Below are 15,840 nucleotides of genomic sequence, written 5' to 3'. Positions count from 1 at the left end.
GGGACAAGAAATATGGTAATAGTGGGTTCAACTATTACACAATTATGTTAATATTTTATTTTCAAAAGCACTTTACAAGAAAATGTAAGTATGGCTTCCAATAGGAATGTTATACCTGGACTTGATTGGTACCAAGCTCAGATTTTAGTTTTGCAAGGAAAAACAGGCTTTCAGGTTAAACAACAATTTGTAACCAAAACTTTAATCCCAAGGATTCTCACAAAACATATTACAAATGACAGCATGAAAAAAAAAATCTTGCACAGTAACTCAAAGTTCAGCTCTACAATGTACCCTTAAACTGGCAGGACATAGGTATCTTGAATAGTCTCAAATTTCCAAATAATATTACAAAGAGCTAGGTATCCATATACAGCAATCACAGAAGGTAAACTAACTTTCTTGAAACTTCTTAGATTCTAAACCCACTGGACAACCTCTTGTCCGGTGTGAAGACTAGTGGAATTTTTAAACCTCTAATCTAGTTTAAGGGTGCAGCTTTAATTTTTACCTGCTGGCTTGTGTTCACAGCAGCTTTTAAAGACCGCTTAACTACAGCTGCATACCATATCCCAGCTACAGAGTCTTTTCAATTTTTGCCAGTTTTGTTTCCATAATATTAAACATCACACTTTAGCTGGGCAGGAGTTAGAGGTTTATTATCAGTCTGTGCAAGACTAAAAATTCAAAGCAAATTCAATTTTGCTTAAGGGAACATTGTAAAGTAACAATTCTTGATATTACATGCCTCATATGATCCATTTCAAACCATAGAGAATTACATCTTTATGTGTCACTGTTCCAAGAGACAAACAAATGTGAACAGCTAAAACATTTTAAAAATGCACCAAGCTTATGAAGTCTCAAACAAAACTTGAATTTTCTGTACATACTCCTGTCAAATGAAGTTATTTCCTGTACACCACTCCTCTTGCAAACTGGTCTTCTATTTCCTTTCATTTGACCTAGATCGGCTGATAAACAGAAAAACAGAAGTTACACCTGTAACTCCGTTACACTCTGACAAAACATCAAAAGATTTTTATGGGAAAAAGTTGTAAAATTTTTATCCAAGTGGCTTAAAAGAAGACCTATTTCTACTTTTAATACGTTATGTATGCAAGGTCTTAAATGGCTCAGGTCATTAAAGATCTTACCTACGAGACCTAGAGAAAGATCGGGACGGCTTGTGATTTCTCTCCCGGGACAGTGATCTCTCTCTTCTCCTATCTCTAGAAAGGGACCTGAAGTCAGAGGGAAAAGAAAAACAGTGCCATTCAGGATTATACAGAACAAATACTTATAAGAGAAGTTTCTGAAAGCTAAAAGCTATGCCAGTTGATTCATTACTGAAGTCAAGGTCTATCACCATTAACCAAGTCATTTGGGAAACAGCTTAGGAATAGCACAGACACTCCCACTTCTGAGAACGTGGCCCCCAAAAAAGGTTATTCACCTGCTCCGGCTGCGGGAGAAGCTTCTCCGTCTTGGAGATCTAAAAGCAGAAAACAGGGAAATTAGGCCAATTGTCAATTAGCATTTATGGCGTGAGGCATTTCCCAACTTTTCAATCTCACTGTTGGGCCCAGTGAATGTGCCGAAGAACTGGCACCCATCGTCCAAAAAATAAAAATTTTTTTTAAAAAAAGAAAAGAAAAAAAAGGCACAGAAGGATTAAGGAACCAAAAGCTCAAGTGAAAAGCAGGTATTCCAACCATGGATTCACTTTAACAAAGAATGCTTCACAGCAGATCTGTCCAATGCAAAACTTCATGTCAAACTAACTTCACTACCCAAACACCACACCAAAATGTAGTCCCACAAGTAGTTCCAAAAACAGTACCATAAACCAGTATTTGGAACCCATGCAAACCTGCAAGTCCATGACAAGACTTAGGTACCAGGTGGATAGTGTAATTTTGTGAAAACGCGCTAGGTGTAAATACTGATGCCATTAAGTGCTACATTAGAACTGCATTTGTGATCATCACATTTAAGAGTGTGTTTAGGCTTATCAAAATTACCTTAGCTTGGCCCACTTCACCCCCATAATTTAAAAATTTTGAAAACTGTTAGTAAAACCATTTAAAGGTGATAGGATTCAACAAATTTTTGCTAGAAAGGAAAGCTAAATCTGTTAGAGTTATTAAAATTTTTAGTTTGGCATCTCACACATGCAAATAAGTTTCACTTGAAGGTCTAGTTACATTATGAGTTCCCTATCACCCTTAAAAGTTTTATTCAAGCAATATATATATGTACGTTACCATTCAATTATGCACAGCCAGCCTTTGATCCAGAAAAAAAGAATTACTTTAAGCCGCTTACTCCTTATTTTAACCAGCAGTAAACTGTATAAGCAGGAAAAACTTACTAGTTTTTGGGTTTCAACAAGCTAGAAATGGTGAGGTGAGGCTGCCGGACTGACGGCCAGGAAGAATTTGCTGAAAAGGTTTTGCCAGATGTTGCGTTGGATTTAGTTGGTTGGCGAAGGGGGTGTTGTGGATTTTTCCTGCTTTTTTGTTAGCCGAAGGCTGCTGCTGTAGTTGTTGTGAAGACATTTGGTAAATAAACAGCTGAGCTGATTGGCCAGGAATGTGTGGGCGGTCGAGGTGGCTGCTGCCGATTTGGTTAAGGTTGGAGAGAAGGCTGAGAGAAAACAGCATGCTCGGGAACCAAAGGGCGGTGCAACCTGACGACTGGCCATGCCTGGGTCATGTGAAACGACACCAGCCAAGCTGAATGGGGCGCGCTGGTCACATGACGCTGAAAGGGCTAGTTGACTGGCTAATGCAGACTCAGAGGGTGGTGAGAAGAGACATGATGGTGACTCTGTAACGGGGTTCATTTTTATTAATAGATGGACCAAAAAGCACAAAAAAAAAATGAAAAACAAGCCATCAGTACAACCATCTATTAGCTAACAAATACTCTTTATTATGATGGGCAACAGTGTGTTTTGTTTTTCAAAACAGCAAAAGGGGCAAGATTTTGAACTCCTATCTCCTAGGACTTCACTCACCTGTAAGAGGTAAATTCAGTCCTACAGAAACTATTTGGAGGTTTGAGGAGATGTGGAGTTAGCATCCAGACAATACTGCCTGGTCCAAGAATGATGCCATTTTCAATTATAAAAAAAACTGCATTCTCTCCTATTTGGGTTTGAAGAACAGATGACTGGGATTACTTTAGCCCCCTTTATTGGTCAGTGACTTAAGTTAGTTTCAGAATGATTTCTACTTTACCAGTTGTAACATTAAAACAGCTGCCTGCTTGATAAATATTACAATCGTGCTAATAGAAAACACATTTTTGTGAAGAGCTAGAGTTGAATGTAATGTTTGTCATTATGAAGTCAAGAAATGGAAAAAGGCCTAAACTGAAGTATAAGGGAAGACTTGGAAAGATGCAACTAGAAGATGAACTAGAAGATAGATCCAAGATAGAAGTTACTGACTACCAACATGAACAATGACCTAAAGACAAGCCAACACTCAGCACAACTCACATATCCCAAACTACACCCAGCAAATGTTTCATAAAAACCTGATTCCTCAAAATTTAAAACCCACCAACAAACTTTAAGAGAAATACCTGCTCCTATTAGCTACTCCATTACACCAATACCTCTAAACACGCTCTCTCTAAGTACCTGCGGCGAGGTGGAGGACTCCTCCTCCGATAATCATCTCGAGGGCGACGACCCCAAGAAGGAGGTGGGCCACGATTTCGACTTCTCTTTTCACCATTCGACAGTTCCACTCTTACTCGGCAGCCACATAGTGTTCTAGGAGGAGAAGAAACATTAAATTTAAAGCAGCCCAACTGTCCTTCTATGAGATTAAAGCAAGGGGAAAAAACCCCACTCCTATAACTAGCTTCTTTGCAAAAAATACATCTTAATGTCTGCAGAATCCTTAATACCAAAGCAAGTTTTAGTTCCCTTATTTTTTCTAGTAAAGGAAACCAACTTCCTTACATTTTATTGCCGTTAGTCTGATCACTGGACTCAATGTTAACAGGTGCAATTTAAGTGTGAAAACGCCTGGATTCATCCTCCCAGAACTAGTTCATCTGTACATCCTGTTTCGACTTCTTCCTTTGAGGCTGCAACAACTGTTTACCAATCTTACTCTGTGTATCCGTTGGTCTCCTCTCCTCCCCAACCCCCCCGCCCCCCGCCAGGTAAGTAGCAGTAAGTTAAGACAGAAGCATTCTAGCCATTTTACATCTCCCTCTCCCCTCAATCATCACACACAATACTTGACACATAAGACTACTGAGAACAGGAGGAAAAAAAAAAGGGCAGTTATTTCCCACCTTTTCACTGGTCCACAACCATTATGTTTAGATAATTCACCATATGTGGACAGTGACTGGCAAGAGGTGGGGCCCTGGAAAAATGTTTCTGTAACCTGCTTAGAATAATGACCTTTTTTACAGCTTTACAGCCAACTCTCAGACACTTTAATTTTTGGATCTTAAGGATTATTTTCCTTGTTTTCATGAAATCCAACGGTTTTCAAATGCCAGGAAGCAGAAGGGCAACACCTGTTCACTGTTAAGACTCAGGTGTTGCTTATCAGCCAGCTAACAGACCATTGTAAATGCAAAGGGAAATAGCTGTATGAGCCACAGTTCCTAAACAAAATTATTTCCAACATGTAAAAGATAATAGTACAATAAACCCACGTAACCATCATCCACCTACAATCAGTTTGTGGCCATAAGAGAAATGTCTGATTCCACAATTATTTTAGAAACAATTCAAAGGTGACAACACAGTTGATGCTTTGTGGTGCATTTAGATTAAAATGTTTCAACCATATGCAGCTATCCACCCACCAAGAACTGACCGTTAAAATTATTTTCTTCAATGGCCAACTGAATAAAAAGAAACTTTTCCTAGGTATCTACACTAAAACTGTTCACTCCTTTGATTGTCAGAAAAGGTTTATGTAAATCTCCAGTAACATCAATTTCAGATAGCCAAGAAACCATCTACAAGCCACGTATCCTAGAGATTTTAAATATTAAAACACGATCAACTTTATCATTAGTATAAATTAATCAATAAATTACCTCCCATCTAGCTCTCGGACAGCATCGGCTGCATCTCGAGGATCTTCAAATTCAACAAAAGCGAAGCCAGGAGGGTTTCTAGCAACCCACACACTTCGGAGTGGTCCATAATAGCCAAAAGCTCGTTCCAATTCAGTCTTGTTACCATTGTTTCCAAGATTACCTACATAAACTTTACAGTCCAACGGACAGGAATCACGATGCATTTCTGTAAAAAAACAAAAAAAAACCCCAAAATATCATAATCCACACAGTGAAAAACAGATCCTTAAGAAAGAATTCAAAAATACTAAAACCCCCCAACACTAAAAGCACTACCCTTTAAACAGTTACCGATAACTGCATGGAAGCCAGCACAGATTGCCTAAGAAAAAAAAAAGCCTCCTTGAAGAGTGAGGGGAAACAACACACTGGAGGAGCATTTACCACAAAGTGGAAACTGAGTTAAGGACTTTACCTATTTCAAATTAATCTTAAAAAACTAAACAGAAAACACCTAGAAAAGTAGGACAGCCTACTCAAAAGCAAATACAACTCGCTGAAGACAAACCACTAGAAACGTGATACTAATGTGCCTTCACAGGCCAGAAGTTAACCAGCTTCATTCCTCAAGCAGCAAGACAAACTTGTTATTAAAAGATGTACCTCATTCTATTCTCAACACCCAAAAAGTGTTAACCCAAATGTCCAGCAACAGGTAAGTGGATAAGCAAAATATATTATCCATACAATGGAGTACTATTCAGGAATGAAGTACCCATAAATGCTACAAACGTGGATGAAACTTGAAAGCATGCTAAGTTACAGATACCAGACACACAAGTGCACATATTACGATTCTGTACGTGTGTAATATCCAAAATGAGTAAATCCAGAAGTAGATCAGTAGCTACCAGGGGCTGGTGGAGGAAAAGGGGACAGGGCAAAAGGGAAGTGGCTGCTTATGTGTACGGGTCACCTTAGGGGGTATAAAACGGGTTAGAACTAGAGAGAGGGTAGCTGCATAACACTGCGAATGTACTTAATAACCTCTGAATTGTGCACTTTAAAATGAATCTTCCGTTAATTCACCTCAGGGGAAAAAAGTTGTTATACAAGAATTTAGGCACTTAGGGGGCTTTGATAAATCTTAAGTACTTACGAAGTCGTCTCAGCAATGAATCTAATCAACTTATAGGCCAGTATCAACTGCATAAAAGAGCAGCCAGTCCAAGAACTCAGCTCAAGAGCCACTTTCTTCTCTCTCTGGGCTTATCCAATTAAACAAGCCAGTCCAGACACATCCTATTTGTGTGACCCCACCCTGCACCCAGGAGAGTTATGAGACCAAACCATTGCCGGGAAATGGGTTCTTTTCCTTTTTCCAAAAACTTTACCGTGACCAGTTACAGGCCTACGTATTAATGCAAAGAGCTACAAGAACAAAACAGCTCAAGGAAGAGCGGTTTAAAAAAATAAAAGTGATTGGGTTCAGACTATAACAAGTTAAAAGAACATAAAAATGAAGATGAGTACAGAAATCATTTACTAGGGATGGATCGAAAGGCCCAATCTTGATTACTGACTTGAGGAAAAAAATCATGAGCAGCTACCTAAGAAAACGCGGGGCCTAAAAAAAAAGGCGCCATAAATTGAAAAGCCGCGGCCCGGAGTACGACGGACTACCGAGTCCTCCTTCGCCTCAACTCTCGGGCAATCTCACTTTCCGGTTCACGCCCCCAGTGAAGAGTTAAAAACACCTCCACTTTGAGACCTGGATATATCCTCCGAGGGGCCGGGGGCCCCCGCCACCGCCCCGTGCTGAACGTCACAAAATGGCGGCAGCGTCTCTTTGTCTCAATCTGGCGCCGCCATTGGGCCTGGCCCCACTTCGGTCCCGTTAAGGCCCATTTCCCACCTCATTCCTTTAGTCGCTGGTCACTTACCGAGACCTCGGGTTAGAAACGCGTAGGCTCAAATCCACACACCCCCAGCTGGGTCTTCCTGGTCCCCTCGCGCCTGGCACCGACAGATGCTCTCCCACACCCGTCGTCCACGAAATGGCGGACCACCGCCGTCTCCTCGCCCTTATTTATAGGCCATGCTGTAGTCACATGACTGGACGGGCTCGCCCAATGAGGGGCGGAGGAGGCTGTGACGTAATGGCTACAAACTCAGCGAGAACAGCGTTGCTGGGAGCGCGCTCTGGTTGTACCGCCTTGTCTGTGGAGGGTAGCAGCGTCGGGCTCAGGTTGTCTCAGGCCCGGAGCTTCCCTCGGGTGTAATTCCCCAGCTGCTGACCTCTGAGTTATTCTCAGTCCCCTGTCCCTCACATCCAAATAGGCTGGAGTTTAATAACACCTCCGCCGTCACTCCCAAACACTGATAGAGCGTTTTGCTCCTAATAAGTTTAAAGTATTAGATGAATTCACTGATTACTTCATCCTCGTGAGCGGTGAGGCTGGAACTAAGATCGTCACGTTTACAAACGTGCTTCGAAATTGCTCCCAAGGTCAAGGAGCTGTTTGTGAGCGAGCTGTCACCAGATTGTGCCCACCGGGGTCCCACACTTAGGGAAAAGCCCAAACCTGGAAAGTCCGCCGAACTCTGGCTGGTTTCCCACCCCTCACCCAAACTGCAGGATTTGGCGGAGACGATGGGGCATCATCCTGGACTCCTGAAATGTTTAATAGAAACGCAAACGCAAATGAGACCGGTCAGGCCATGCGGAAACTGTCACCTTTAGCAAGTAGAAGTACAAGGAAGTTCCTGAAGAAGATTGAATTTAAATTCAGCCCCCCAACCCCGCACCGGGGGCAGGGGTGGGGTCCATGGGTCACTCACACCTTCCTCTGTTTCCCACTTCACCTAAAAAAAAACGAGCCACAAGATTAACTGTTGGGAGAGAAATACCGCGATGGTGTCAGAAAAATCACCAAAATCTCCTTCGCCGGAACAGTGAGTTCAGTTTTGCTGGTGTTCCCTACCCTCTTTCTGTGAAGTCTGACTTATTGCTAAAACTTATTTAAATCTGCTCTCAAGAGAAACGATAACTTGCATTCTTCCACCATTAGCTGAAAGATATACCAATTATTTACTTGTTTTGTTTCTCCCAGATATTCTCTTATTGTGCCTGTAAACGATTTATCCATAGTGGGGGAAAAATACAAAGATTTAATGCCTCTGAGCCTTAGTTTTCACACCTGTAAAATGGGGATTTCATACTCCCAAGGAAAGAGGGGGAATGGGAACTGCAGTTGTTGAGCCAGGCTCTGAGCTGGCCTTACCCTGGGGTGTTTCCCAGGTGAGGGATTCTAGCAAAACCTTTCTGTTTCTCTTCTTACTTTTCTTTCCTTCTGTAATTGTTTTTCTCTTCTGGCTCACTTATATTTGCTTTGATTTGCTCCCCTCCTGCTCTGTAAGTTTTTCTCCTCTTTTTATTTCTTTCTATCAAAGCGAAGCCTTTTTGAAGTCAGACAGTCCTAGATTTGGACCACAGTACTGCTGTTACTTACTGCTAAAGTGTCTGGAGAAGAGTCCCTTACCCTCTCTCAAGATTACTTTCTTCTTTGTAAAATGGGATAATTACATCAATGCAGGGTTGTTATGTGCTGTCTACCCTCACAGGAACTTCAACTTTGGTCTATTGCGGTCACACCTGCATCCCCAGGGCCTGGAAACAAGCCTGACACACAGCAGGTGATCAAAACTTATTTGTTTAATTATTTAATTAATTAAAAGAAATTATGTAAATAAGCTGGCACAATATTTGCTCAAAAAAATTCTGTGTTCTTTTCACATCTCATTCTTTAGTATCCCAAAGTATCCCATTCTTTTCCACCATTTTTCCTGTTTTTGTTGTTGTTTGTGCATATAATGCTAGTCTAGCATGCATCTTTCAATGGGGCACTCTTTTTTTTTAACTCATTATATTTTATTTTTGGCTGTGTCGCATCTTTGTTGCTGTACGCGGGCTTTCTCTAGTTGCAGCGAGCAGGGGCTACTCTTTGTTGCTGTGCGCGGGCTTCGCATTGTGGTGGCTTCTCTTGTTGCAGAGCATGGGCTCTAGGTGCGTGGGCTTCAGTAGTTGCAGTGTGTGGGCTCAGTAGTTGTGGCACACGGGCTCAGTAGTTGTGGCTCTTGGGCTCTAGGGCGCAGGCTCAGTAGTCGTGGTGCACAGGCTTAGTTGCTCTGCGGCATGTGGGATCTTCCCAGACCAGGGATCGAACCCTGCATTGGCAGGCGGTTTCTTAACCACTGTGCCACCAGGGCAGTCCTCAATGGAGCACTCTTAATCCCTCCAACTGTATTCTCAAATACGTTTTGAACCTCCTCTGGCCATCCACACACACTTTCTATCTTCTAGTAACTGCAGCCAAGTAACTATCCATTTAAATTATGGAATATTTTAATGTTCCTTTAAATTTATTCGACCATCAACCACTCTTGTCTAGACCCTAGAACCATAGGAAGCTTCAACGGGACATAGCAGAATTTCTTAGACAAAGAATGGGGATCATATGTGGTAGTAAACAAACATCCTTTGATTTTCTCTGAGGAACTACCATTCTCACAGTAGACCACATTATTGATTTAGGTGTGGTTGGGTCCTACACCCCACTTTTTTAGGGATAGAGACATGAGCATCCCTAGTTAAATCATCCTGGTTCTTAGTGGCCCGCCCCACCCCCATTAGTTCAGGAATGGATGACTAATCCAATCAGACCTGTCAGCTAATGGGACTTGTAACTTTAGAAATTTCAGTAATTTTAGAATTTTAAATAGCCACAATCTAAGTGTAGAATGTAAGATTTTAACAATTTTTATTTTCCATATTTTTTACAAGCCATAAAATTGTGCTAGGGCTTCTGGTTAAAGTGATTGCAAATTTGAACTCTAAGGATAACTTCCTGGGGCTAACTTTTTATCATCAGGTTCTGTATTAGCTGCATTATAGCCATAATCTATTATCTTTTTTACAGAAACCCTGCCAATTTAAGACTCTGTAAGTTGTACACTGCCAAAAATGTCCATATAAATTTATAAGAGCAGCAGTAATTATTGATGTACAGTATTAATTCCATGAACCAGTAGCTATCTTGCCAGCGCTGCTGCTAGGCCAGCCAGAGAGAGGTGTGTTCCTTTCCTCCAACTAGTGGGGTCCTGAACCTGCCAGCCATCCTCCTTCTAGTAGGGAGGAAGCAGCCTGCAGTGGACCCAACCTAAAGAGAGGGAGAGCTGACAGATGGGGAATAACGAGCTCTAAAACTCTTGTTTAAGAAGCCCTGACCCCAATTCCACTTTTGAGATTCCCAGTTGTTTGAACATACATGTTCCCTACCTCTTCCTCTGATTTGCCTAAGCCACTTTGAGTTGGTTTTTTTTCCTGTCACTTATGAACAGAAGGATTCCAAATACAGAAATTACTCTGACATCTCACTACCTCAAGTCAAGAACCATGGCTCTAAGTTATTGTCCATTTCTAAAATTCACCTGTTACCAATTTGTTAAGTGCTTTTTCTTTTTTTAAAAAATTTATTTATTTTATTTAGTTATTTTTGGCTGCGTTGGGTCTTTGTTGCTGTGTGCGGGCTTTCCTAGTTGTGGTGAGCGGGGGTTACTCTTCATTGTGGTGCGTGGGCTTCTCATTGCAGTGGCCTCTCTTGTTACGGAGTATGGGCTCTAGGCACCTGGGCTTCAGTAGTTGTGGTGCATGGGCTCAGTAGTTGTGGCTCGCGGGCTCTAGAGCGCAGGCTCAGTAGTTGTGGTGCACGGGCTTAGTTGCTCCGCGGCATGTGGGATCTTCTTGGACCAGGGATCGAACCTGTGTCCCCTGCAATGGCAGGCGGATTCTTAACCACTGTGCCACTGGGGAAGCCCCTAAGTGCTTCTTCTTAATTAAAAAAAAATTGAAGTATAGTTGATTTACAGTGTGGTGTTACTTTCAGGTGTACCGTACAGTGACTCGGTTATATATATATATATGTATGTAGGTATACATATATTCTTTTCCAGATTCTTTTTTTTCCTTGTCTGCGTTGGTCTTAGTTGTGGCTTGCGGGTTTTCTCTCTCTAGTTCTGGCACGCGGGCTCCAGGGCGAGTGGGCTCTATAATTGTGGTGCAGGGGCTCCAGAGAGCGTGGGCTCTGTAGTTTGCTGCACGTGGGCTCTCTAGTTGAGGCACGCGAGCTCAGTAGCTGTGTCACGCGGGCTTAGTTGCCCTGCAGCATATGGGATCTTATTTCCCTGACCAGGGCTCAAACCCAAGTCCCCTTCATTGGAAGGTGGATACTTAACTACTGGACCACCAGGGAAGTCCCCCCAGATTCTTTTTCTTTATAGTTTATTTTAAAATATTGAGTATAAGGAATTCCCTGGTGGTCCAGTGGTTAGGACTTGGCACTTTCACAGCCATGGCCTGGGTTCAATCCCTGGTCAGGGATCTCCGGCAAGCTGTGTGGCGCAGCCAAAAAATAAAATTAAAAATTCTAGGACTTCCCTGGCAATCCAGTGGTTAAGACTCCTCCCATCCAGGGCTTCCCTGCTGGCGCAGTGGTTGAGAACCCACCTGCCAATGCAGGGGACATGGGTTCGATCCCTGGTGCAGGAAGATGCCACATACCGCAGAGCAACTAAGCCCTTGAGCCACAACTACTGAGCCTGCATGCCGCAACTACTGAAGCCCATGCACCTAGAGCTCATGCTCTGCAACAAGAGAAGCCACCACAATGAGAAGCCTGCACACTGCAATGAAGAATAGCCCCCCCTCACTGCAACTAGAGAAAGCTCATGCACAACAACGAAGACCCAATGCAGCCAAAACAATAAATAAATTAAAAAAAAAAAAAAAAACTCCTCCCTTCCACTGCAGGGGGTGTGGGTTCCATCCCTGGTTGGGAAACTAAGATTCCACATGGTGTGCGGTATGGCCAAAAACAAAAAAATCTAGGACTTCCCTGGTGGTGCAGTGGTTAAGAATCTGCCTGCCCATGCAGGAGACACAGGTTCCAGCCCTGGTCCGGGAAGATCCCACATGCCATGGAGCAGCTAAGCCCGTGTGCCATAACTACTGAGCCCACATGCCTCAACTACTGAAGCCCACACGCCTGGAGCCCGTGCTCTGCAACAAGAGAAGCCACCGCAATGAGAAGCCCACGCACCGCAGTTAAGAGTAGCCCCTGCTCGCCACAACTAGAGACAGCCCGCGCAGCAAGGAAGACCCAATGCAGCCGAAAATAAATAAATGAATAAATAAATAAATAAAAATTCTAAAAAAAACATAATATTGAGTATAGTTCCCTGTGCTATACAGTAGGTTAAGTGCTTTTTAAATTTTTTAATTTTTGGCTTTGCTGTGCAGCTTGCGGGATCCTAGTTCACGTGATCAGGGATGGAACCCCTGACCTCAGCAGTGAAAGTGCAAAGTCCTAACCACTGGACTGCCAAGGAATTCCCAGATTTGTTTTTTTTTTTTTTGCACATACGTGGGCCTTTCACTGTTGTGGCCTCTCCCGTCGCGGAGCACAGGCTCCAGACGCGCAGGCTTAGCAGCCATGGCTCACGGGCCTAGCCGCTCCGCGGCATGTGGGATCTTCTCGGACCGGGGCATGAACCCGTGTCCCCTGCTTCGGCAGGCGGACTCTCAACTGCCCCACCAGGGAAGCCCCGAGATTTGTATTTTTTTCTTTTTTCTTTTTTTTTTTTTGGACACACTGCACAGCATGTAGCATGTGGGATCTTAGTTCCCCAACCGGGGATCAAACCCGGGCCCCCTGCATTGGAAGCGTAGTGTCTTAACCACTGGACTGCCAGGGAAGTCCTGAGTGCTTTTTTTTTTAAGAAAAAAGAATTACTGATGGCCAGGCATTGACATCTATGTATAAGAATTAAAACATTCAGTATTGTGATTGACTTCCGGTATCCATGAAGGAAAATCTAATAAAAGTGTAGACCTATAGTTTTTTAACTACTTGGTTCAGTCAATGTCCTCGTAGGAAGCAGATGACGTACTCAACAAACGGTTAACTGAAGAGGTAATTATTTATAGAATTATGGGCAGGGTTAAGGAAACCCACAGAGGAGGGAGGAACTCCCAGAGGCAGCTCTTAGGCTGAATGGGTCATGGAAGGGAGCAGGGTTACCAGAACCAGACAAATGCTGTAGCTATGAAGAGAGGCCATAATGGCCTTAGGTAGAGGAACCATGGCAGCCCAGTTCGGGCAGGGGTTGGGGGTGACCAGAGATGAAATAACTGGACTACTTTCTCTTCCTATAGTCCCATCTTTTGATGGTGCCTTCTATTGCCCAAAGCTATCTGGAAAACTGAGGGCAAGAGAGCTGGGTGATGCAAGCCCAAGTCAGCCTCCCAGGGCACAGAGGAAGGCAAAGACTGGGAATTGATCTAGGGTTGTATTGTCCAATACAACCACCACTAGGCTCATGTGGTTATTTGAGTCCAAATTGAGATGTATTGTAAATGTAAAATACATGCTGGATTTCAAACACTTGGTATTAAAAAAGAATGTAATGTTTATATTGATTACATGTCGAAATTAATTTTTATGTACTGGGTTAAATAAACTATATTATTACAGTTAAATTCATCTATTAGGACTCTGCGCTGTCACTGCCAAGGGCCTGGGTTCAATCCCAAGTTGGGGAAATAAAATCCCACAAGCCAAGCGGTGCAGCCAAAAAAAAAAAAAGATATATAAAGAAACAGATGAATTTTTTTTTTTTTTTTTTGTGGTAGGCGGGCCTCTCACTGTTGTGTCCTCTCCCGTGCGGAGCACAGGCTCCGGACGCGCAGGCTCAGCGGCCATGGCTCACGGGCCTAGCCACTCCGCGGCATGTGGGATCTTCCCGGACCCGGGCACGAACCTGTGTCCTCTGCATCGATCGGCAGGCGGACTCTCAACCACTGCACCACCAGGGAAGCCCTCTTTGTACTTTTTGACTGTGGCTACTAGAGCACTTAAAATTACATGTGTGGCTCACATATCTGTTGGACAGTGTTGATCTACAGGGACAAATGGAAAATAACCTCACACAATTCCAACAAATAATCATTTAAAAACTCGTTTTAATTCTATATCCGGGACAACTATGTGAAAATAGTGTTTCTGCAAATCACATAGTTTAAAGTTTTTGTTTTTGTTTTTAATTTATTTATTTTTTAAAATTTATTTTATTTTTGGCTGTGTTGGGTCTTCGTTGCTGCATGCGGGCTTTCTCTAGTTGCGGCGAGCAGGGGCTACTCTTCGTTGCAGTGCGCGGGCTTCTCATTGCAATGGCTTCTCTTGTTGTGGAGCACAGGCTCTAGGTGCATAGGCTTCAGCAGTTGTGGCTTGCAGGCTCTAGAGCACAGGCTCAGTAGTTGTGGCTTACGGGCTTAGTTGCTCTGCAGCATGTGGGATCTTCCCAGACCAGGGCTGGAACCTGTGTCCCCTGCATTGGCAAGTGGATTCTTAACCTCTGTGCCACCAGGGAAGCCCTTAAAGTTTTTTTTTTTAAGCCTAATTGCCTTGATCCTTTGAGGTGCCACCTTTTAGGTATTTTTATATTATTCCCTGAAACAGTTTTTTAGATCATATCACATATTTAACCATCATTCATTCAGTCAAGAAGTATTTGTTAGGTGCCTTCTATTGTCCAAACACTGAGATGGATTTGGAGGAAAAAGTAGTAAGCCAAAACAGAGTCTCAGGCTACCATCATGGGGCTAAGTTCCAACATAGAGGGGAATTAGAAAAAAGAATCTCACAAGTGGTTGTGAAATTATTTATGTAGAAAATGGTCTGAAAAGGGAAATGGTGTCTTAAGAACATGTCATAGGAAAGATTGGCCTGATTAGGTAAACCAAAGAAGGCTTCCTGGAGGAAGTGATGATTTAGCAGAAGCTGGAGATATCTGGCAAAGTTTGTGAGAGCAGTGAGAGAATGTTCCTGGAAGAGGGTACAGAATATGTAAAGTTCCTGTAGTAAGTTAGAGGAATTAAAAAAAAAATACGCCAGTGTGGTTGAAGCACAAAGTGAGGAATAATTTTGAAATTTCATTAATATGTAAAATGTCCATGTTATACGTCTATTTATTAGTATATCAACAAGTGTTTACAAAGTGCCTACTAAGTGCTTTCAGTGAAGCAAAGCTGAATCAATCACTTTCATTCAGTCAATAAACATTAATTGAGTACTTATTATATTTCTCTCTGGAAGGCTCAGAGAGCTGCTATAATGGTATGTTAGAAGTATGTGCACTCAGGAGATTTTCCCCCCCTCCAAAAGTTAACATTCATCACTTCTGAGAGGTGGGATATTGGGGGAATATCTAACAGTGGTTAGGAATCTTTAGGAGGTATACTTATGAGTAAGAGGTGTACTTATGTGTGATTTCTTTTCTTTTCTTTTCCTTTCTTTTCTTTTCTTTTTTTAGCTGTGCTGAGCAGTTTGCGGGATCTTAGTTCTCCAACCAGGGATCAAACCAGTGCACCCTGCACTGGAAGCACGGAGTCCTAATCACTGGACCACCAGGGAATTCCCTCCCTGGACTTTTTATTTTCTGAGTAGTGTTCTTGTGCCTGGAAAGGAATAATGATTGATTCTAGTGTTTTGATTAATATTAAATTTATCAAAGTTTCAAATTCTGAAATCCAATTCTTTCTGTAAGGTTAAGGTAAATTTCCAATCATTGTTATTTTATTTTCTAAGAACCTAATTTTTTAAATAAGATCAATAATTCCGGGCTTCCCTGGTGGCGCAGTGGTTAAGAATCCGCCTGCCA

At 42.6% G+C, this 15,840-nt stretch overlaps 1 protein-coding gene and 1 long non-coding RNA gene across 2 annotated transcripts; one reads left to right on the top strand and one right to left on the bottom strand.

Moving 5' to 3' along the window:
* Positions 1-186: 186 nt before the first annotated feature.
* SRSF3 (serine and arginine rich splicing factor 3) lies at positions 187-7,141 on the bottom strand. Its single transcript, XM_060162727.1, has 6 exons — positions 7,008-7,141; positions 5,083-5,290; positions 3,653-3,787; positions 1,457-1,495; positions 1,158-1,244; positions 187-974 (listed from the first exon to the last, which is right to left on the bottom strand). The coding sequence occupies exons 2-6, from the start codon at positions 5,286-5,288 to the stop codon at positions 947-949; spliced, it is 495 nt and encodes a 164-aa protein (XP_060018710.1). The 5' UTR covers positions 5,289-5,290; positions 7,008-7,141; the 3' UTR covers positions 187-946.
* Positions 7,142-7,379: 238 nt separating this feature from the next.
* On the top strand, positions 7,380-15,623 carry LOC132526708 (uncharacterized). Its single transcript, XR_009542660.1, has 3 exons — positions 7,380-8,019; positions 8,689-8,760; positions 15,493-15,623. It is a non-coding gene; the product is annotated as an uncharacterized LOC132526708 (long non-coding RNA).
* Positions 15,624-15,840: the final 217 nt, after the last annotated feature.

This window comes from Lagenorhynchus albirostris, chromosome 10 (assembly GCF_949774975.1).
Source record: "Lagenorhynchus albirostris chromosome 10, mLagAlb1.1, whole genome shotgun sequence".
Classification (NCBI taxonomy): domain Eukaryota; kingdom Metazoa; phylum Chordata; class Mammalia; order Artiodactyla; family Delphinidae; genus Lagenorhynchus; species Lagenorhynchus albirostris.
Note: the sequence above shows the minus strand (reverse complement) of the source record. Positions and strands in the feature narration are given on the sequence as shown.